The sequence below is a fragment of the Nestor notabilis genome, unplaced genomic scaffold (genome assembly GCF_000696875.1).
Source record: "Nestor notabilis isolate BGI_N333 unplaced genomic scaffold, ASM69687v1 scaffold2186, whole genome shotgun sequence".
NCBI lineage: Eukaryota > Metazoa > Chordata > Aves > Psittaciformes > Psittacidae > Nestor > Nestor notabilis.
In genome coordinates this window covers 36,393-59,510 of record NW_009931347.1, presented here as the reverse complement: position 1 = coordinate 59,510, position 23,118 = coordinate 36,393, and the positions used below count along the sequence as shown (strand labels likewise).

General features: G+C 36.8%; 1 protein-coding gene across 2 annotated transcripts in view; it reads left to right on the top strand.

The window, feature by feature from the left end:
• The first annotated feature begins 666 nt into the window (after positions 1-666).
• The window catches only part of GREB1 (growth regulation by estrogen in breast cancer 1), a 49,625-nt gene continuing 27,173 nt past the window's right edge, over positions 667-23,118 (top strand). For both annotated transcript variants that reach the window (XM_010015841.1, XM_010015840.1), the window contains exons 1-14: positions 667-823; positions 5,363-5,482; positions 6,231-6,407; positions 13,027-13,209; positions 13,526-13,669; positions 14,929-15,054; positions 16,525-16,647; positions 17,504-17,641; positions 17,830-18,015; positions 18,590-18,940; positions 19,645-19,773; positions 21,444-21,569; positions 22,039-22,236; positions 22,326-22,506. In XM_010015841.1, coding sequence (XP_010014143.1) covers positions 667-823; positions 5,363-5,482; positions 6,231-6,407; positions 13,027-13,209; positions 13,526-13,669; positions 14,929-15,054; positions 16,525-16,647; positions 17,504-17,641; positions 17,830-18,015; positions 18,590-18,940; positions 19,645-19,773; positions 21,444-21,569; positions 22,039-22,236; positions 22,326-22,506 — 2,339 coding nt within the window. The remainder of the gene's footprint in view (positions 824-5,362; positions 5,483-6,230; positions 6,408-13,026; positions 13,210-13,525; positions 13,670-14,928; positions 15,055-16,524; positions 16,648-17,503; positions 17,642-17,829; positions 18,016-18,589; positions 18,941-19,644; positions 19,774-21,443; positions 21,570-22,038; positions 22,237-22,325; positions 22,507-23,118) is intronic.

Sequence of the window (23,118 nt, the reverse complement as noted above, 5' to 3'; positions counted from 1 at the left end):
CACTAGTAGTAAAGTCCTGATAGTCAAATGCAACATTAAATAGATAATTGACAATATCTTATTCTAAAAAATATATAAATAATTTAAAATGCATGTTTACAGGGAAAATTGCTGCTTAATGTGAGAAGGAAAAGTGATTAAATTTCACAATATCTGCATTACAGCAATGCTACATTATTTTGGAGACAGCAGCTCTAAAACATATGTTGAACTGCTCTAGCTATAAGTTTTAAGCCATGATGGACCACACAAAGATAATTCTGTGCTATTCCGCAGATCCTTTAGCATTTATTGTGTTCAAATCATGTAAACCAGAAAGGCTGTTTAAGAGATGAGATTGCTGACTATGGAAAATGCATCTCCTCAGTTGCAGTCAAGGAATTACTCGAATCAGATTTCTAGCCACATCTTCAAGCAGGTGTCAAAGCTTGCTGCCTTTCTGCTGAATTACAGAAAGCTGTTACTTTTAGATAACTTCCTGTAATTTACCAGCAGGATCTGCTCAGTGACTGCTGCAATGTTCTTTTCCTCTGCCTTTCTTTGTGGACAATGAAGCGTCTCTCTTTCATGGGAAATGTTGTAGTCCGACATCAACATGCGGTGACTGAGTTCTGAGTGGTAAAATTGAAATATCTTTTTTTTCTTGTCTATTTTTTTTTTGAGAAGATGGGAAATTCTTACGCTGGTCAGCTCAAGACAACACGGTTTGAAGAAGTGTTGCATAATTCTATTGAGGCGTCTCTCCGCTCAAACAACTTAGTTCCCAGACCAATCTTTTCTCAGTTGTATTTGGAAGCTGAACAGCAACTGTCATCACTGGAAGGTAGGAAATGATGGAATTTGTATTTGTGGTCAAAGACTATTCTGCTGTTTGCTCTTCCAAGACTCAGCACACACATTTCAAACCAGAACACAGAAAACCAAAAGTATTTAAAGTTTTTGTTTGGATTTTTTGTGATCTATAAATATACATATTAATATATATGTATTAGAATTGGATTAAAAAAACTAAGTGTATTATCTTTTATTTTGACAAAATTAAGCCAATTGCTTGCTCAAATTTATCAATACACACAGATTGAAGTACTAGGAATTGTTCCATTAAATGTGTGGAGCAATCATTGGAGATTTGGAATATAAATACAAATTTGGAAATAAATATAAATCTGTTATCATACAAACTGCTGAATTCTGTTACCATATAGTGCTGAAAGTTATACAACAAATGATAGTAAACATGATTGATTTATAAGAGATATATGCTAAGACTGATTTTTGTTGTTAATAAACACAGCAGAAATATTTTTAGCTTTTGAGAAGGTTTATAATTACTTTGAGCATAATATTTTTGTTTTGTCTGTGGTTACAAAGGTAAAAATTTAGGATGTGTCTTCTCAGAAACCCTGCACAAGTTTGTATTCAATGTGAGACTTCTCGCTGAATTTTTGTGGATGTTTAGAGAAGTCTGAGCTTCATTTGCTCAGTCTTTTTTTTTCTTTTCTTGGAAGTAGAATACTTGAAATGAACTGTACAATTCATTTCTGATTTCTGATAAAATCATTGCACAATGTGATGTTTTGGTGTTAGGTGTAGTAGTATCATGGTTTTCATTGAGTTCACTGGCATATGCAGAACACTGGCATCTTGGTGCAAGGTTATGTTTAATAATTTCATTATTTAGCCATTTCTGTCACCAGGGTGGTGTTTCATTTCTTTTGACCAGGTCTACTTCCTCTGTCATACTTTGCTAAAGATGGCTTAGATGTATATGTAATGAAAAATGCCTAATGGCTGATAATCCACAGTAACAGAAAAAAAAAATGAGCCCAAGAAATATTAGTAGGTAAAAGCATTTTGCACAGATTAAAATTTATTACCTCATGGTAACACCTGAGAAAACATTTCTAGAAAAAGTAAATCTGCTCACATCATTAGTAATTTTTTTGTTTTGGTTTGGGTTTTGCTAATATAGGATATAATAAGGAATTGTTTAAATACATATGCTGCTTATTCGCTACACAAAGTGATTCTTCTATCAAACCCTTCTAGAGGATTTCATAAAGTTTTCCATGGCAACCAACTGTGATGTCACAAAACAGATTATGACATCAGTTGGGAAAGACACTACAGGAGCAGATGCATTGTTCAGGCACAAAAGTGTGATTTCACACTTCTGTAATTTCTTTCTTTCAAGATTTTTAAAGAACTTTCCAAACCTTGAGGGGCTGATTCTGTTTTCTTTCAGTTAAAGGAAACAGAATTGAACTGTAATTAATTAAAGGACTAGTAAGAGCCTAGGAGAGAACATTTATTTCATGAAAATTTCAGAACAGAAGAACTCTGAAGAGACCTGTGAGAGTTTTTTCTAGGTTGTTCCTCAGGTGGGAGAGGTCTGCAAGGTGGTGTCATGTACTCCAGCCTCATCATAAATTGAAACTTCTACTTTTAGGTACATAATCTAGTTGGCATCTCGTCACAAGTGGTGTTCAAGACAGCAAGTGTTTTCCTATGGTGAAACAGACGTAATATAAACAATTTAAACAAGGTAGTGCAATGGGCCAATGCAACCCAAGTGTTTTGGCTTTCCATTTTGTGTAATGATAATGTGTTATAGATGTTCAAAGTAGCATTTGGTAACAAAACCAGCCACCAGTGAATAAGGCTGTTATTATGGATTTTTGTCTCTGATGTTACAATTTCAGAATTGCTAGAGAGCAATAGAGTATCGAGCCAGTTTAAACTCACTGCAGTGAGATTATTCGTTGAGTGTTGTTGAACTCAGCTCTGGCAGCAGCACCATGGTCTGGTAGCAGCACCACCTGAACTTTGCAGCTAACTCTTATCTGTGGTTAACCAGTTTCTTCCTTGATCTGCATATAAGGGAGGATGGCTGTTTGTGGATGCAGTATATTTTGAGGCTGCAATCAACTTGTGGATAATAGCCTTAAGAATAGTCCCACTGAGAAAAAATTATATGTATATTAAAACATTTGCAGAATTTATATTTAAATTATATCTTAAGGAGAGAAGAATTTTCCATGTGAAATGTCTTAATCACAACTTATAACATAAAGGTCTAATAAATCCTTTCTGAGAACTGAAAAGTATTCCTTAAAGGAAACAATGGTGTTTACGGTATCTATGAATAAATATAAATTCGATAAAATATGAACAAAATCTTCACAGTTCTGTTGGTTTAAGGGAGCTATATCAAGTTATGTCATCTGTTCTGTAACATAAACATATATATTATGGTTGTGGGTCCACTTTTGCCATCATCTCATTTCCGGTTTTGAGTGCTCGATTGTGTGTTCTTTTGGGATTGTTCAAGAAAAGAAGATGTGGAACAGACTCATGCAGACATAGATTTTTGTTGAAAAGGCCTTGCTTGAAAAGTAAAACAAAAGAAGAAATTGCAGATCTTTTTTAAAACAAGCAGCAGAAACCCTAATAACAATGCCCTTTACAGGTGACAACAGCTCATCCTTGTGTATTATAGGTCCATATTTGCTTTTATACTCTTTTCATTTTTGACCTTTGCTGTAGCTCTCCTGTTCTTTAGTCTCCACTTCCATTTCTCTTCTCTCTTTTTTTTTTTTTTGTTAATGTGAAATTAAGCCTAATGGTTTACCACTGCCCAAGGGGAAAATCCTGCATCCTGTTCCCCCCTTCACACTCTTCTTAGCCACGTGTTCCCATTTTCTTGCTTTTCATCAATTGTGGCATTTTTTGGATCTTCCACTGAGCTAATTTAATAGATAAACCTTGCTAAAAAACCCTTTTGTTTTGCTTAGTTAGTTTTCTGCTGGGTTAGCAAGCTGGGCTGGCTCAGCATAGGCTCCAGTAAGTGTGAGAGCTAGAACAAAGAGGAAGAAAGGAATTTCATGGCTAGGAGTGTGGGGAAAGAGAGGAGAACCAGACTCACACCTTTTGCATTGCATTTGGATATTAATCAGGGTTTAGTTGTAACACGTAACTTACCCCTGACTTAAATAGCAAAGACAAAGAGCTTAACTTTTCCCTTTGTTCACTTTCATCATTCTTGTCTTTAGACTATGCCCTTAAAACAGCCATGTTTAATGTTCTGTGTGTACCAGGACTGAAGCTTGATGTTTAGATACGGAAAAGTAAACATACCCTTCAAATCCTCTTGTAGATTGGAGTGTAAGTCATAATAACCTTTAGAGACAAATCTTCAAACTCCAGATTTACTTTCTTCAGCTTCCTCCCTAATTCTCATTTATTCTGTAGTATTTGTTTAGCTGATTCTACAATAATTTGTCAATGAAATAAAAAGATATTCTGAGGAAGGTGATAGGAAAAAGATAAATCCTTGATGATTCCCAGTGCCTGGTCCAAAGTCAGTTGCAGCAAAGAGAGTATGCCCCGTTGACACTGAGCTTTGGAGGATGACTGCAGTGCGCTTCATTGTTTTTCTGTTTCAAGGCAAAACCAGATCAACAGAATAATGTAGGAGCCTAACTGCTGTTTTATTTGCCCAGATCCAAACAGCTATTTGGCTTCTTCCTGATCCTCAAGTACCTAAAAAAGACCTAAATCTCACTGAAAAATGAAGCCTACATCGCATATTCTTCTCTCCAGTACACGGTATTGCCTCCTAGACAAGCACAGCCCACGCACAGGCTGCTGAGAATCATCTTGCTAGACATCTGCCTTTCCTTGACATTGTACAGGGAGCGGCAGGTTTGGATTCTGGTACGAGACAGACGGCCTGAGAATTAGGTGTTCTTATCGTGGCATCATCTGTGGTGACCCTAGTTTCAAGCAGTTTCTTCAGTCTCCTGTACAAAATCAAGGACCCAGTCAATACCTAATTAACAAAATCTGTACTTGGACTGTAGCCAGGGCATTCTAGAGTGCTAAGAATTAATGACTTTGGTTTTATATTGGCTGTTAATGTTGTGAACAGAAGGATACAGTTACACTGTTGTGACTAGCAAGAGTTCAAACACCAAGAGTTAGGCCTCTAAAAATCATAAGGTTACATTAAAAATAATGAGATTAAAAAATAGTAAATGGAAGCTTCTTTTTATTTGCCCTTTAGTTGTTTCTTTTTTACTTTCTCAGGTGCAATTGGGTCATTCTTCTGAACATTTTTTTGCACAGGATTGAAAAGCTTTATTTTTTTTGATGAAAGTCGTTCTATTGTAAGCATGAATGGAAGTTGGAGCTTTAAGGAAACAACAAATATATTAAGACTTGGCAGCAGTAAAGCCATTGTCAAGAGGAGAGAATCCAGTTCGCTGTAATACTTTCTGTAACTGGGTCACCCTGTTCATTCATTGGTTTGTTGCCAGCGTTTTCAGTTGTCTTAAGTCATTTATGCTATGATAATTTGTAGCAGGCAGCAGAGCAGATAATGAGGAAGAAGAAGAAGAGGAGGAGGAAGAAGGCTCAGAATCAAGTAGTCCTCTTTCTTATCAGGTGAAGCCTCCCCCAGAAGGATGTTGCACTACTGATGGTAAGAAATGTACTACCTGTGCTATCAGAGGCATTTGCTTTACTGAAAAGGGTATTATCACTGCCATTTCCCTTATAATTCATCAGAATGAGATAATCTACGCAATATAGAAATCCAAAACATGTCACTGTTCATTACCTGCCAGGTAAAGCTGGATTGCTCTTGGTTGGTCTTATATTTGACAGGGTCTTTGCACAGTGTGTAAGATAAGCACTTGTGTTGGAATGCCTGGCATGAGGACAGAACGGTTCTCCTAGGCAACGCGACCTTTAAAAGGTTGAGTTTGCAGACATGGTGTTTGCTAAAATGAATGTGGTAATTCTTATAGCTTTATCATCTCTCTTTTCTGTTTAAAGTGTACCTTATTTGATGTTGCCATAAAAATATTGAAAAACACAGCAAAAGCCAATGAAATTCACCAGATATAGAGAACCATTGTCTCCATTTTTGAATGTCCGACCTAAGTTATGATGATAGTGAATAGTCCCATAAATATGTAGGTTGCAAAACATCATCAAGAGAAACTTCACTGTAAATTTTCAGATTTATTTTTTGTTCACAGTACGGGGAGCATCTGTTCATGGCTGACCCAGAGGCAAGGAAGAAAATTATCTCTTAGTTTGCCCTTGACCTCAGAGGATACAACTTTGTTTCTCATTAAAAATACAAGAATTCCTTTAATGAAGACAATTGCGAGTATTAAACAAAAAATACCTTGTCAACTTAAAATGCATTGAATTTTTTCTAGGTTTCTGCCAGGCTGGTAAAGATTTGAGGCTGGTTTCAATTTCCAACGAACATATTGAGGTACCATCAGGATTTTTACTTGTTGGTGCAAAGTCACCAAATTTACCTGATCACCTATTAGTGTGTGCTGTGGATAAAAGGTTCCTGCCGGATGACAATGGGCACAATGCCCTGCTGGGTAAGTGTCTGGGATTGCAGTAAGTTGATTCTTCTGTGGGCTACAATTAATAGCTCATCTTTTTTTTCAGAGTGAGTTCAGCAGATCTTATTTCCATTCCACGTCTACAGTAATGCTCACTGGTGATGCACAACAAGATAGTAGGTCAAAGCTGGCTATGTTTGCTTTGGAAACACACAGAATGAGCCAGCTCATTAGAAGTGCTTCATCACCTTCTATCCATTAGTCCAAGGCTAAAGTTGTTGTCCAATCAGTTTATGTCCCAGTTGCTGGAACTGCACAGCTGGTAACTGGACTAGTTGAGCTGCTGCTTGTCTCTATTTTTGCTTTCCAAATACTGACATGGACAGACTGGAAGTCTGTCAGTTGGAACTTTCAGGCTGCTATATATATGGAAACAGTTTGAAGGTAGTTTGGACTACAAAAATTTATGACCTTTTTAATTTATCTCTTGAGATAGGGATGATATTCTCCACTGTGTCTGAACAAAAGCATGTGTTCTGGATCCTAACTAATGACTTTTTTCTATTATCACAATATAAATAAATACGAATGATTGTAAATTGAAATTTTTCCTATATATGTAATCAGGCAATATTGTGTGTTTGAATAATGCTGTTTGTAGGATACTTCCATTTCTTGCTTTTCCTCTATTTAAAAGTATAACTTCTGACATAAAATTAGACCCTTTTATCTATTTTTATTATAGATTTTCTGATGGCCATTAGCTTTATCGAAATCAACCCAGATAGGAAGATCTGCAATCATGTGACTGAATGAATAAACTGAATATTAATGTTATTAGAATGGAATATTTTTTATATTGGCAAAAGAGGTACATTATTGGAGGGAGAACTCTTCTTTTCAATCAGACACTCTCAGGTTCTTAAGCATTATTTTCTTTGTTAGTTACCACAGAACTGCTGCATCATATATCTGTATACCAGTCCAAGGTTTAAATAGCAAACAGGAAACATTTGTCACAAGTTTTCTTTCACAAACACTGAAGGTTATGACGTGAACTCAGTTGTTAGCTCAGTTTGAGCAACTCTTCAAGGCATTTGGGATGACAGTGTAGTGTGAAAGTGCATAATGCAATTCTATGTACAGTCATTTCTTTCCTCATGTGATCTTGTAGAGTTGGATTGGTCACAGTACATTTGACCAGTGATTGTAAAAGAATTAGGAGGATTGTAAATCACCCACGTGTTGTCATTTTAAAGATAAAGACAGGAATGTTGTACCACTCAAGTCATTCAGTGCTAGCACTATTAACAGCTTAAGCTCCTTAGGCTGTTAGCAGAGAGGAAGTAGTGTATTTGTTAATTGCATGCTAAACAAGAACAGAAAAAGGCAACAGGAGCATAACTGGGAGGTTGTTATGCTACTTGCATCCTCAGCTTGCTTATTTAATACATTTTAGTTTCCTGGAACCATTTAAATGCTTATTTTTGGCTGTTGTTACACACTTAAGCATCAGTGAATCACATTCTTCTGCAAAGAATTTTAGTAATTCCGTAGGATGACTTTTATGTGTTTTATAACAAGCTTAAATATGAAAGAACTTACTTTCTTTTAGTATTCATCTGGAAAAAAATAATGTTCCTGGTCCCTAATCTAATGAAAAAAGCCACAATATATCTTACTGACATGAGAATAGCATACTATTCGTACAGTAGATGATACTGTAGATAGAAATGATTGTTTGATTCTGATTTTCATACACTGCTGCAAGTCAAATCAGGGTAAGTAAAATCAGAAGCAGACATGACTAGTCTCCTTAGTTTCAGACACTTGGTGAGACAGAAGACAGAACCATTCATGCTTTAGATTCTCTGTCTATTAGTAAAACACAGTGACCCCTGTCTTATGATCGATTTAGCTTGAAAACATTTCATATGAAAACGGGAAGTTCTTTTTATTGTCTTTCTTTGAAAGGTAGGCTAGAAGGCTTATTTTTGGTATTCTGAGTTTAGGCTGTTCTCCTTCGAACATATTGGCCTTTTGAAACAACATGGAAAGTGGTCCCTTTAAGCCTTTCTATGTTTAGAGGCAATTGAATTGGATAAATTTAGAACTGAAATGAGCTCTCCTCATAAGTCAGAGTATATGCCGCACTTTGATAAGGCTTATTGGTGATACAGGCACATCACTTGTAACCCTTCAACATCATTGTTTTTGCTTAATTTAATGCTTTTTCTCCTAATATACTGTGTTTCTGTAAGGCAGCTGTCACTCAGTACTGCAGATTTCTTAAAACCCCAAACATTTGAGGGGAAAGTTGCCCAACAGTTTCCTGATGTCTCATGGTCTGCCTGCATATGTTTGTGAAGATGCCTGTGGAGCCTACAAAAATTCTGGAAGAAAACAGGAAATGTCTCAGTAGTTTCTAGGCCAGCTTTTGACTTATAATCTAGTTCCCATTAGGGTCTGTTGATATGCCTCTGAGGCATGTGCCAATTTATTGATTATGCTAATAAGTTGTCCCAGCATCAAGGCATATGTGCTTGTGATTTGAAAGTCCTTCTTTTGGAGGTTGCTTTGTTGGGTTTTTTTGGGTGGGTTTTTTTTTATTATTTGTTTTTTTTTGTTGTTGTTGGGTTTTTTTTTTCACTATTGATATATTATTCCATAGAAAAAAAATCCCATTTTCTGAAAAAGACTGTATTTTTTGGCAAGCAAAACTTTCTATGTCTGAGCATGTGCCTCATATATTCTGTTCATCAAGTTAGATTACAAGTTTAACTACTCCGCAAAGCAGACTTAGCTCTTTGCCTTTAGGAAGCTGTTCCTTGGGTTTTATGCGACCTAAATGAATGTTTAGATGGGGGCAGTGCTGTTGTGATTGTGTGATATTTAGTGTTTCCTGATAAGAGCAGCTAACATGTACCACTCTCAGAGGTTGGTCTTCTGTTGTTTTTTTCCCCCAGTTCTCATTCTTAAGGAGAGTTTCTCATGATAAACAAAGGAGCTATTCACCCATCATTTTCCTTCCCAAAGGACCAAACAGCTGTGCACTTCCCTAGCAGGGAATAAGAAATCTTTTTATTTTTCAGTGGGTCCCTGGGCTCAGAATGACAGAGGAGATTAGTTTGCTTGTACTGTAAGATGTGTGTAAGATGAAAACACTGTAGTATAAAATATGGTGGCTGCTTCTGTTAAAATGTGCAATATTCTATCGGACTTTCTAATAGTGAGTTCCCATACAATGGCACTCTCCAGCTTGGCCATATTGATTTAATTTATTTTTTAAGGACTTTTTAGGACTTCAGTCTTTACATGGAGTGGTACCAAGTAAGTGGAAAAATGTGGAGCATTGTCAGTGTCTGTATGCTTTTTCTTGCGAGTAGGACTGAAAAGAAGAAATGCTTTTGCTGAAAAGTTGATAATATAATCATTCTTCCTTAAGCAAGCTGCCAACTTTCCACAAAAATATTAACACTAATTAAAAACCTGTTACTAATTTAAAAGAGGAACAAGAGTAAAATGTTCTGACAATTGATAAAAGATTAGATTCTGAAATATTAGATAGATATCCTTCCATCCTGGAATCCTGTCTTTATTCCTAGCACAAGCTCAGTGTTGATCCAAAGGAACCATTTCCCTAGTGAGAAGGTAGGTCAGGTTTCATAATGCCCTTTTAGTCCAAGGTCCTTATTCTGAGCACCCTTACTGTGGAAGAGCTTTTTAAGTTATTCGCAATTGATCATAGTGATGTGAGCAAATTCAAGCAAATGCATATGATAAAATACCAGATACAATCAGACACCTTCTGATTAAACAATTTTCAGAGGGCAACAGCCTTGAGCCACTGCTGAACTGAGTTGGATATGAACTGGTGACCTAAAGGTGAAATGCTTTTAGCCCCTAAACTCCAGGCATTGATTTCTAATTCTCTTGTGAAATCAACCCCATGACATAGATGTATTGAGTCACCTTATGGCTGCCCCAGCTCCCCTGACCTTTGTCCTCTCTATAATGTACGGAAGAATATTTAATGCAAGCTTGTTTATGAAACAAGCTGTCCCCTATATCAGCTGCTGCCTCGGGCCATGGCACGTGAACAGAGCACTCAGTGAAAGGACGGTGATGAAATGTTTGGGTTCTCGGTGTTACTCAATCTCCTACATAAAGTGCTGTCAGCAAAGTTGGTGGAGCTCTGCAATGAGTAATGACTGAACAGTGTTTTATTGCACTGGAATTATACGACCATGCTGTGTTCTAGCTGTGATGCCAGGGCTGAGCTGTAGTAACGAAGCGATGGCCATCATCAAAGAGAATGTTGGACAGAATGAGTGGGATGAAAAATGGTGTTGGCAGGAACTTTCAAGAAAGGACTCTTAGTTGGACTCAGAGGAGCTGGGGAAGCTTGAGGTGACAGGTGATAGTTTGACTTATATGGAAAATTAAAAAATACACTTCTAAAATATTCTCCAAGGGCTTTTCAAAACAGATGGATGATTTAGATCTGTCTAATCCTTACTAGGACTCACCTGTATGCTATATGTGATGTAAAATAGTTTTCCAGTAGACTTCAGAGTTAAAAATAGGTGATTAGGGCAAAAGGCTATTTCAGGTAGGCGTTATTGCTACATCTGTTTTAGGCAGATGATGATTTACCAACAGTGAATGATAAGTTACCAATAGTAACTGATCTGAAGACCATGTGAAAAGATTTTGTGTCCGCTACCCAACTTCTGTTGAACATATTTCCACCTGTGGCTTTGGCAAGTTGCTGAACACTCCCAGCCAAACTATAAAACCTACGGGTACTTCTATTTTACTTTTGGAAATGGCCCTTTCATGTTCATATTTGAAAACATGTAAGGGCTTGTAAGTGGCAATCAGGCAAAAACTGCAGTGCTGCTGGTCGTGCTCTGTGTGCTGCCAAGTGTATGGGAAGTTTTTATTTACCAGAAAAAGTACGTTTTTTATGATTTCTTAATCTGCATAAAAGGCATTCAGACTCTACAGCTTTGCCACATCCGTTGTAATTTTGTTTCCTTTTGTTGTTGCTTTTATTGCAGCTACTGAAGGCTCTGTGATGTTAGACAGATGCTTTTGTGCTGACTGATATAACACAGAGGATTCTGCAGAGTTGTGACTTGTCCTGATTTTATGAGTCATAATGACCTTTATCATCCTGCCGACCAAGATCAGAGATAATAGGCAGCTTTCAATAGCTGTTAACCACTTGTTCCCATGGATACCTGACCAATTTCCGCATAAACTTATTATTTTTATAAATTCTTCTGAGCCATTTGAAAACTAATGAAAGTGCTGGGGTTGTAAACCAAGCAACAGGTGTCTACAAAGCATTACATTTCAGTGTTTGTATTTCATACAGTGAAAAGGGTACTGAACATTAATTTGAAAGCTTTATTTGTCTGAAATATGTAATTAAAATAATCATAAATAGCCCTTAATCTTATCTACCATATTACTGATCCTTTACTCCAGTTATTTATGTCCAGTGTTGTTGTCCATATGTTATATGAAATGTACTTCCTTTAGTTTTGCCATCTTCCAATTCACTGAACACACCCTTTCTAGTTCAGTTCTTGTGATGACACATAAACCCATTCATTAGATATGATTAAAATGAAAGAAAATGTCATGCTTCAGGTGGAACAGAGAGAAAATTTCCTTGGGGAAGATCATCTTCCAATCGCACACTACAGCATTTCTGTAGCTAATAAATATTTTCGGGCAGTTGCATTGGTCTGAAGCAAAATGAAAATTTATTAGGAAATGCTTTGGAAAATGGATGAAAAAGTCATTTAAGAACCAAAAGGCATATAGTCAGCTGTGCAAGGAATGCCTTTATTTGTGATGATAATGACATCACCATCATGAGCTCCTCTTTGAGGCTCTAAGTGTGTATCTCAGAATGAGAGGAAATGGCAGTATCCCTGGAAATGCCCCATCAAGCCTGAGTACAATAAGCTTCTTTATATGCAAGGACTATGTCTCTGTTGCGTCTATAAAGTTGCAGATGCTCTGTTTCCATAATCATAAATAAACTGCTGTGAAGTGCTGACATGGTCCAGCCATAATTTGAGAAAGCTACTTGAAATTAATAGCCCAGGAAGGCTTGAGTACTTTTCCCTCTCTGAAAAAGCATCTGTAGTAGGTACTTGGTAATTAAATGTACTTAAATCTAATTAAATATAATAGATTAAATATACCTAATTTCTTCAGACTTTAATTGTATGTTTAATTTTAGTGAAAGCTGAAACAGAAGCGAAGCATGTACTTTCTGTGGTGTTGAATAGGGCTAGGTTTAAGCATATGATTCAGTACTCTTCAGTCAGAAACTTCTTGTTTTAAGGTTTCACAGGTAGGTAATAAATAGGAATTGTGATCTTTTTCTGGTGGGAGAAAATGAAAAATATGGGTTACTTTACTTGTTCTGTAAACATGGGCCTCTGTTTTTGCAACCTGGTGGCCAAAATGCAATACAGCAGACAATGTAATATTTTTTCTGGAGGAAAATGTTAGTAAGTTCACTCCGTAAAAATAAATAAAAATAAATATTTTTTTCAGGAAGAAGTCATAGTTGGATGAGGTTAATAATGACCCTCCTATCTCATTGGATTATATGTATTTATTTTATCAGGCTTCTCTGGCAATTGTGTTGGCTGTGGCAAGAAGGGTTTCTGCTACTTTACAGAATTCTCAAATCACATTAATCTGAAACTGACTACTCAGCCCAAGAAACAGAAACACTTAAAGTATTATCTGGTCAGGAATGCACAGGGAGCTCTGACCAAAGGATCTGTAATCTGCTGGAAAGGGGCAGGTAAGATAATGAAGCTGTCTTCCTCGAGCTCTGGTTTTCATCATCCAAGCTTAGCTATCCCAGGGACTGGCATTTGTGTAAAACCTAAGACAGATCAGTTGAAAGAAAGACTCTTTAAAGCTAGGTGATTCCTACGGCAGCTGTAAAAAGCAATTGACTGACCCACTATGAGCATGGCATGTCTGAAGACATTGGTTTCTTCATTCTGAGTGCTTTAGCCTCTAAGTAATTAATGTGTGGATTTATCAAATCAAATATGCAGAGAAAAAGCAAATGCTGCTGTTCTCGGGTGATAAGAAGTTTCTTTTTTGTTAAGAGTTCAGAAGCCGGCCACCTTCATCCAGCACCTGCTCAAGAACATTGTTCCAGCTGCCAGAAAGTTCGGGCCTCTCGGGAAGCACCTCAAGTGAGCTGGTCCCAGCGGCAAACCCAAGCACTCCAGCTGGGACTCAGCAAGCAGGTACCGCTTAGAAGGAAAACGTGTTGAGTTTCCACCTACTCCTACTTTTCTGTGCATGCATATTTGTGTGTACGTGTGTGACTGGAAAGACAAACACTAAGCGTACTACCACATAAAATAGAACAAGTCTAATAGACTCAGAAATACATTACAAATAAAGAAAGCAATCATACTTTGAAGGCTGCTCCCTGTCCTTTTTCCCCCCCTCCAATTTATGTATAAAAGGCTAGCAGATAATAAAAGAGGTGATCTGCAGCTTGCTTGTAGCTGAGGCAAACCAAATTTTTTTAAAAGCTGTTATTTTTAAAGTTCATGAGAATAGGTATTATATTCCTCCAGCTGTCGTTTGTCTGGTCACAGATGACAAACGTTACAGGAACCAGTGTCATTACAGCTTGTTCTTCTTTCTTCAGTATATTTTGTTACGACCAGAATCTTCTTTACTGCAGGCATTATACAGGCATCAGCTTAAAAGCTTTTGAGTTTTTCTTCCGAGAAAAGTGGCTTTAATATTAAAAACCAAACTAATTATCAGTATCTGTAAGTTCTTTTGTATTAAAGATTCTTTCTGAAACATTTACTTTTCCATTAGCTTGACCTAAATAAATGAAAGATGATGGATGATAGAGGCTAGAGTGGTCTCTCTGAGCTTCTTCACAATGAAAACAGTTCTTTAGTGTCTTGTAATACAGACATTTACACAGGAGAGATAGAAGCCTGTTAAACTAGACAATAGGCCTGGAATACTGGTACCCCTCCAGATCAAATCTTTTCTTTCTTTTTTTTTTTTTTTGGTCAGAGGTTACATATATAAAAAAGCTACAGAATCATGAAACAATGATGTTTGAGAAAACCCCTCTTTTCCTGAGCATGGTTAAAAAGAAGCTTGGAAAGAGGATGTCAAATCAGAATGGAGGCTTAGGATCTTTTTGGTAAAATTTAAACAACCCCTCTCACTCTTACAGCTGGTTCATGAGTAAACTGCATGTAAAAGCTAGAGTCCACCTGCAAAGAAGCTGAAGGTTCTGACATACGTATTTAATTGTAGAATCTAAATTTATCCAGACACTTAACTGGGAGTAGGCAGCAATAATCTGGTATGAGACCAGAAGTTGGTTTGCTTCATTTGCCATTGCATTCACTCTCTGTAGGTCCCCATGTCTCCATTAAAGTAAAAGATTGAGTGATCAGTTTATTGTATCAAGGAGGGTCTTGACCTAGAAATGTTTACTGTAAATACTTTATTTTTTACTTACCAGCTGCAGCCACAGATCACATCCCTTCAACAGCAGCGTTCAGCTCAGCAGTTTATAATGGCAAGGAATCACCTAAACAGCAGTTGGTGAAAAATAACCTGTCTGTTCTGACAAGACCTTCGGTGTTAGGTATCTGTATGCATGTATTGTTTAATAACTCTAAACTCTATATTCCGTGGGGATAATAGAAGCATTGAACAAACGATATCATGATGATAATTTCCTCTATGAGTAGAAATTACTATTCACTTCCAAGTCTTTTCTGACCAGAACACTTTTTTCTGTGTTAATTTTCAGGAAAAAAAAAGATAAATAATGTTTAGATGTTTTCAGCCATAGCTTTGTTACAGTTCAGATTATTAACTGGAAGATTTTTGATATATTTACAGTTCATTCATTTAATAGAAGTACAGACTAAATTCTGAATCCAGATTCTTAAAGAATCAATCTCACCAACAGGTTTTATGAAAGGAATTAAGAAAGATTTATAAGTAATCACTCATAGGATAATTCCTATGTTGCAGTTCACCTTGGGATGGAGCATTAGACTTTGACAACCAGTTTCAAATTAAAAAATTATCCTCACTGCACCGTTATTACCATGACTTTTAGGTTATTTTGTGTCACAAATTCTATTCAGTGCCACTGGATTGTTTGAACAAGAAAATTAGTCTTCACTATAGCTAGAAACATGCTATAGTTCTATTTTAGAATAAGTCTTTCCAAGTTTCCCTGTTGACATCACAGCCAAATTCTTCTCTGCCCATTCAGGTTCTTGATCTCTTTATTTGACGCAGTGATGTATTATTGCCAATTCATTTCAGATAGATTACTTTCACATATAAACATATCTGCAAAAAAGAATATGGCATTTTCTTATTAAAAAATTCTTTGTATTGCTTTTATTACAACGTTATGCCAGCAAACGAAATTAAAGAGTAGAGCAAATGGCTAAATACTGCCCTCGCATGGTAAACATTTAAAGAACAAAGTCATCTTTGAAAACATGGAAGGTTCTTTTGCAAGTGAACAATCTTATTATATATCTGAAGACTTTAGGCTTCTTTTTAACTTTAATGTCTTTTGCAAAATGGGATGGGAACCAGAAAGAAGTGGCAAAAATCCTGTAAGAGGGAAAACTGTTGAAAAGAAAGAGCTCAGATCTTTATTAATATTACCCTGAACCCCTGGAGAATTTTATTTTGCAGTAAGTTACATGAAACACTGTGTCATGTATTCAGAAATGAAAGGAGCAGAATTCCCACAGTGTTGATTTCAAAATATTAACACTTAGAAGCATTCTTAGTACATGTCTCATTCTTACTACATCGTTCTTAGTATGGAGTTAACATTGATATAAAACAAATGAAGTTTACCTAGATAACTAAGAGTTCTCTGCACCACAAAGCTCCAAGAAATTTAAGCAGGACATAGAAAAGGAAAATGAATACCATAAAAAATTGTTATATTCATGGAGTTGACCCTGTCTACCACAGTATGTAATGCATACATTCCATCTATCAAGACATATTTAATTATCACACACAGACCCTCATACATGTAATTCTAATGCTTTTATGAAACATTACTGTTATTCAGGCACTTTAACAAATACAGGGCCTCCAAAAAAGCGTCATAAAGGTTGGTCACCAGAATCTCCATCATCTACTGAAACTTGGAACTTGCAGCTCAACCCACAGGCTTCAAGCAGAATTAAAAATGGTAAGCTATGCCCAAAGTAATGAAAATGTTTCTTTCATTATTCAGAAGATAACGGTGGGAAAGAGGTAATATTTTAAAGATGCATGCAGATTCATATTAGAGTTTTGAAAGGTGTTTGATACCTACACACTCACCAATACTTAGGTGCTTCATTTCCATTGATTTCTCTGTGAGGCTCTGAACTTAAGTCTCATTAAGATTGAGACATCAAGTTATTGTTAATAAATCCCTACATGTGCCTGTGTCCATCTTTAGACCAAAACACCCTTGTGATATTAAAGTTAGTGTCATAACTCAGGTCAAGGTACCATCCATTGTTTCAGTTACTTGTCACAGTGTTCTTGGCACTTGGATTTTGTAGTCTAGACACAGACTAAAGTGACATGCAGTGAAATAAACCCTCTTTCCCCAATTTTTTTCTTTTAATGTGTTATTTTTTTGAATAAAAATTACTGTAAAGAAGTTACAACTGAACAAGCGTTGAATCATTTTCTTTCGTGCTATAGCAAGAAAACCTGTTTAGAAGTAGTGAAACTACACAGAACAAAAATCATAACTATTTGTGTACTGATATCACGTAAGTCTTTGTATTCTTGTATGCATACCTGTTTGTTTACAAACATTTCAAAATCTTTAGATGCATGTGCGATGTTCAAGGCTGCAACAATATAATTGGTGCTCCAAAAAAGTTGTCATTGTAGTATGGGTTGTAGTAACAGCTCATGAAATTTGTGTAACCATAAAAAACATTTAATACTGATACCAAAAGCGGGTGTGAGATGATGTTGAGTAACTTTTCTTTGAGGAAATCATTATTAGACCTGTAATAATAGTAATAATACATCTTAAATCTTAGATGGAGGAAGCCTATCTTCTTTACCACAGTCTGCTTTGGTGGGGCCAGCCGCTTCTCCAATGGTGGGTTCAGGAGAACCAGTCTCAGTTCCTGACAACTTGCTGAAAATCTGTAAAGCAAAGCCAGTTATTTTAAAAGGTAAAACCCCCACATCCCAACGAGGCCTTAAATCTTTTTTTTTCTTTTTTAAGAGATGTAAAGATACGTTCTACTGCTAAACACTCCTAAACTCTCCATTTTAAAAGGTTTACTATTAAAACTGTTAAATGCATACATGGGAAATTATGAAATTAATGTGATCTGTACAAACATTGTTCATTTTGCAGGTCATGGAAACTTCCCATATCTTTGTGGGAACATTAATGACGTGATAGTGAGTCCTTTGTTGTACACCTGCTACAGAAATTCGCAGTCTTTATCTAAAGCATATGAACAATATGGTGGCTCCACAATACAGCCTATTTCAGAGGAAATGCAGCTCTTACTGACTGTCTACTACCTTGTTCAACTAGGTAAGGTTATCTTACATCCACATAGACTGCAATGAATATATTACATGCTGACAGACGAGAAAGGGAATATTAGGGCAGAAGAATATTAAATATCAATCTTAAGTGATATTTAATGTGATATGAAACATTTTCATTTGTGGTAGTGAACTAGAACTAAATAATCAGATTTTGAAGACCAGACAGATTGTAATATAAGCATACAAAGTTCATATTCTCTTATAATCTGGGACCTCAGCAATTAAAGACAAAAAAAGGAAAAGAGCTTTAACCCACTGCTCTTGCACATACTCTGTGGTTTAGAAGTAGTAGTATGCTGAGACAGGCAGTACCCAATCTCTTCAATATTTCTAATTAGTGATACTAAGGTTCCAATTAGGGCAGCTTTACTTGAGTACCACAAAGGCATTTCAGAATGAAAAATGTGTGTCACATCTGCTAAAGGCAATATTCATGCATAGATAAATCTGAAACATGGTAATCTCTAAAAAAGTGCACGTTTTGAAAAATAGTTTGTAATGCAACGGTTAACCAAATGGTATTGTTTTATGCTACCTTCCTCTTATTGTTCCTTTAGCCTCAGACCAGGTTCCTCTGATTGAGGATTTGGAGCAAATATTCATGCGTTCGTGGCGGGAATCGCACCTGTCTGAAATCCGTCAGTACCAACAGACTGTTCCGCAGACCTTCCCTCAAGTACCCAGCCAGATCACACCAGTGACTTCTGCCCAGCTTCCCTGGCTGGCAGGCCTCGCTGCTAGCTCCTGTAACAATAGTGTCCATATCATCGAGTGCAGCTACTCTCTGTCTGAAGGGCTTTCAGAAATGTTTAAGCTACTCATTGAAGGAAAATTAATAAAGACAAACTATGTGGTAATCATATGTGCCAGCAGAAATCGAGCCATTGATTCCTGCATTGTGATAACAGGTAAGATCCCAAGGGTGTATCTCTAGGCAAAAGAGAGTATTTCAGTGCTATGAGGAGTTTGGTTGGAGTTTCAATAAGCTGCTTCAAAAAGCAGAGCTTTGATCAACAAGTAATGGGTTGTGATGAAGCCAATTGATGCCACACAGTTGGGTTTCTCCCCAGCAAATTGCATTCTGTCTGCATTATCTTTTTCCTCACCAAGGCATCCCAGCCAACACTACTACAAAAATAATAGCAAGTTATAACACAGGCAGTGCATAAAGCTCTCCTGCTGTGGGTAACTGGGTTATTACTGCAAACAGAGGACCAAACATTTTCTTAGCTTCTAAAAGATGGTCTTTCAGTGTCATTCCCTTTGACAACCTGTTGAGGGCTATACTGATAATAAAATAAATTATTTGAATAGCCATTCAAAGATTCATTTTGAGTAAAAGATAATTAACAATTCCTTTGACTCTTTATATGATCTTTTTATATACTGTATCAACAAATATTTCCCAAACTGGGAAAGAAACACAAAAATTATAAAATACGATTCTATCTTACTGATGTCTGGTGCATACATGTATAGGAGAGAGGAGAGACTCCTCTCTGCCATTTTTGTGTGTGTGGTAATCATTTAGCTGGGTAGTACTTTTATTATCACCTAGAACATTTTTAACTTTATTTTGAAGTCCTTTAAAAATTGCTTTTTTGTCTTTTAGGAAAGTATCAGGCAAGAATTCTGTCTGAGAGCATGCTCACTCCTTCAGAATACCAAAAAGAAGTTAACTATCAGCTGGCCACAGGGAAAGTGGAAACTCTGGGGTCCTTCTTCAGCACACTCTGCCCAGGTACCTAGCAGGTTATAAAGAGGCATGTTTTCAAGTCCTTGACACTTTTAAGGAAATTAGCTGTGCTCATTACCTTTCCAGAAGCAATACATCATTAGAAATATATAAAAATGCAGACTCAACATATGAAAGTCCATTTGAATTGAAATTCCTCCTAAAAAGTCAGTTTCTAAAATCCCTATTTCATAAAAATATGCCATCAAATAGCTGATCTTATTGTTCTCAGCTATGCAAATCCATCCGTATACTGTGCAAGACCATATCCATATGAATCTGTAAATTCTTTTGCCCTAAGCACAGAATTTATTTAGATCATGGTAGAACATAGTTATTTTATCAAAGGTAGAATTTGCCGTTTCAACTTATCATACTGTGCACTTGATCATGATGCATGGGGAAGAGAGGACAACTGCAGAGAGCCAGGGTTACTGAATCATTTTATAACTGAATGTACTGAGGATTACTACAGGTAGGATTATCTGGGAATGTGTCCAGCCACATGGTAAATTAAACCATATCACCCAATGAGAGCAAATGCAGGATATTTGTCAGTGTTAACGGGATGTCACAGTCCCCTTTGCCATTCATGTCACATCAGTAAATCTGTACTTACAAGAACCCTTCTGGATGTGTTATGCTTTGAGTAGTCACTTGGGAGAATCTTGTTTTCCTTGAACCATCATGCAGTTATGTTGGTGTTCCTGTTCTTAGTATCTTCGAAGTATGGTTCTTGAAATCACTTTTGCTATTGCTGCTGTTTGAGCAGAACAAGTAAATGAGCATCCCGAAAATAGTTGCCATCTATACTCACTGAATTGCACTTCACAGGGCAGACCCTGCCTTTCTGAGCTCAGTGCAGACATGTTCAAACATCTTTTCAACTGCTGAGAAAATACTAAATACTTAGGACAGACATACTGCATCTTCTGCATAGCATTCACCTGCAAGCAAGGCCCCTGTTGAATAGTATAGAAAGTATTTGCAGATATACCTAGTTCAATAAGACATACCTTGCCTACTTCAGCATTGTGTATAGCTACAAAACTAATATTTCTCTTTAGCTTTATAGGGAATTATTTTTCTTTCTGTCTTTCAAAAATGTTAAAGGTTTATAAATATTTATCAGATTTACTGGTTTTCTCTCAGTCAATGTTAATGCATGGGGCTTTGAGCAACCTGGTCTAATGGAAAGTGTCCTTGCCTGTCGCAGGGGGTTTGGAACTAAGTGATCTTTAAGGTCCCTTCCAACCCAAACCATTCTGTGATTCTGTGATTTTCCAAAGCTTCTTGTAATCCTTACTAGTGAACAGTACAGCTCCATGGTCTGAACATTAAATAAGCCAGTTTCGTGTCTTTGTTGTTACAGATATGTATCAGGCCCTTGAGGCTAGTTTTCTATCATCCTCCTTAAATGCCCTAGCCAGTGGTCTGCAGAGCTTTTCTGTTGTTCCCTGGATTGATTTGCATTTTATTAGTAATATGTTGCAAAACCAGATGCAACAGAAAATAATGAGAGGGTTCCTGTATAAAACAGCCAATAAGCCAAAGATAACCAGCTAGTATATAAATAGTATATAAAGCTCTTTAAGATTAAAAAAAAAAAATAATCAGTATGAAATCCAACTCTTATTAACATGGATGTTTATTTCACTGTCCCTTCAATTTGATAGAGAGTGACATTGATCTTTTGCTGGAGAAATTTTATCAGGAAAACCAAGGGCATATCTCTTCATCACTTTCTACTTCAGGGAATAAACCAACAGCACCAAACGGAACCGGAGCAGCTGTGTGTACAGGTAAGTAAGGACCGTTTTCTATAGAGGTCATGGAGTTGGGCACTTGAGACCAGGTCTCTGGGTGTGCAGTTAGATCCATCTGGGCAGAGTCCTAGGCTCTTGAAGGTAAAGGTCCTGAGGCAAACAGCAACTCAGGTCTTGGGTATTAAGATTTACACTGATGGATGCTCTGATTCCTTCCACTGGGTGTTGTAGTCTTTGAAGCTCTAAGTCTTACTTCTGTGGTAGCAGAATGCTATTGCACAAGTTCACTTTCAGCTCTCAGATGTTTAAGAAACTTATAGGACCAAAGTTCCCAAATGTAGAAAAATTTCTTTGCATATTCCATGCAGATTTTCATAAACTGCAATTCCTGTTCATAAGCAAAGTACCTTGAAGGGTAGATCAGTTATTCTTTGCCAGACTCTTAACATTTTGTATTAGATTAGACTTCAGGCATACATCTAAACAGAATTTTGCCTTTTTCCAGGTTATGAGATTGAACGGCATGAGATTCGTCCATTCCAGCTAGCAGTGGCTCAGAAATTGCTGTCTCATATTTGCTCAATTGCTGACTCCAGCACTCAAAATCTTGATCTGGGTTCCTTTGAGAAAATTGATTTCTTGATTTGTGTTCCACCCTCCGAAGTGACGTATCAGCAGACTTTGTTTCATCTCTGGCACTCAGGTGCTCGTTGTTAGCTTTATTTTAGATTTACAGGATGTTATTAAAAGCATTTTTATCTGGAAATACTGACATTTGTTCCATTTCTGTAGGTATCTTATTAGAACTTGGATTAGAAAAGGAGCATCTTACAAAGCAGAGGGTGGAACAGTATGTTATGAAACTAGATGCAGAGGCCCAGATTAAATTCAAAGTCTTTTTGCAAAATTCAATGCAGAATCCACATACGCTGTTTGTCCTAATCCATGATCATGCACACTGGGATCTAATGAGGTAAGAAAATTGTAACATTTTTAAGAGAAATTATTATTGTTTGCATTAGATCTCAAGATCAGCTTTTTGATTTATGCCTTCCTTCATCTTTGATTGCATCTTTCTGCTAACTCTATTTTCCCATGCACTGAATAAACGTGTTTTCTTTTAAGGTCCTTCATAACTTATTTTTATCATGATTATTTTATTATGCCTCAGTGGAATATATCAGCTTTTCTTGCTCACCATTCTTACCTTCTTTCAGCCACAGCTATTGTTTTTTTTGGCTGGTTGTCTTTTGTTCAAAGGAAAGCTTCCCGTGAAAGTACACAGAGCTCATTATCCTCTCTCAGTGTCTTCTGGGCTGTAAAACATGCAAAACCCCTCCACAGTGAGTAGACAACTAGTGAGCCAATACTACTACTTATTTTTTTAACTGACTGGAAATTTTCCTGTACAATGTTTTTTCTATCCAGAATCACTGATTTGTAAGAATTGAAAGCTTCTGTGGATACATAATAACGTCAGACATCCCAGGGAAGCAGGGAGGTTTCTGTCCAATGTCTACCAAGTTCTCCATCAGCTCACTTGCATAAGTCATTGCTTCCCTCACAGAACCCTGTTTCCTTGGTT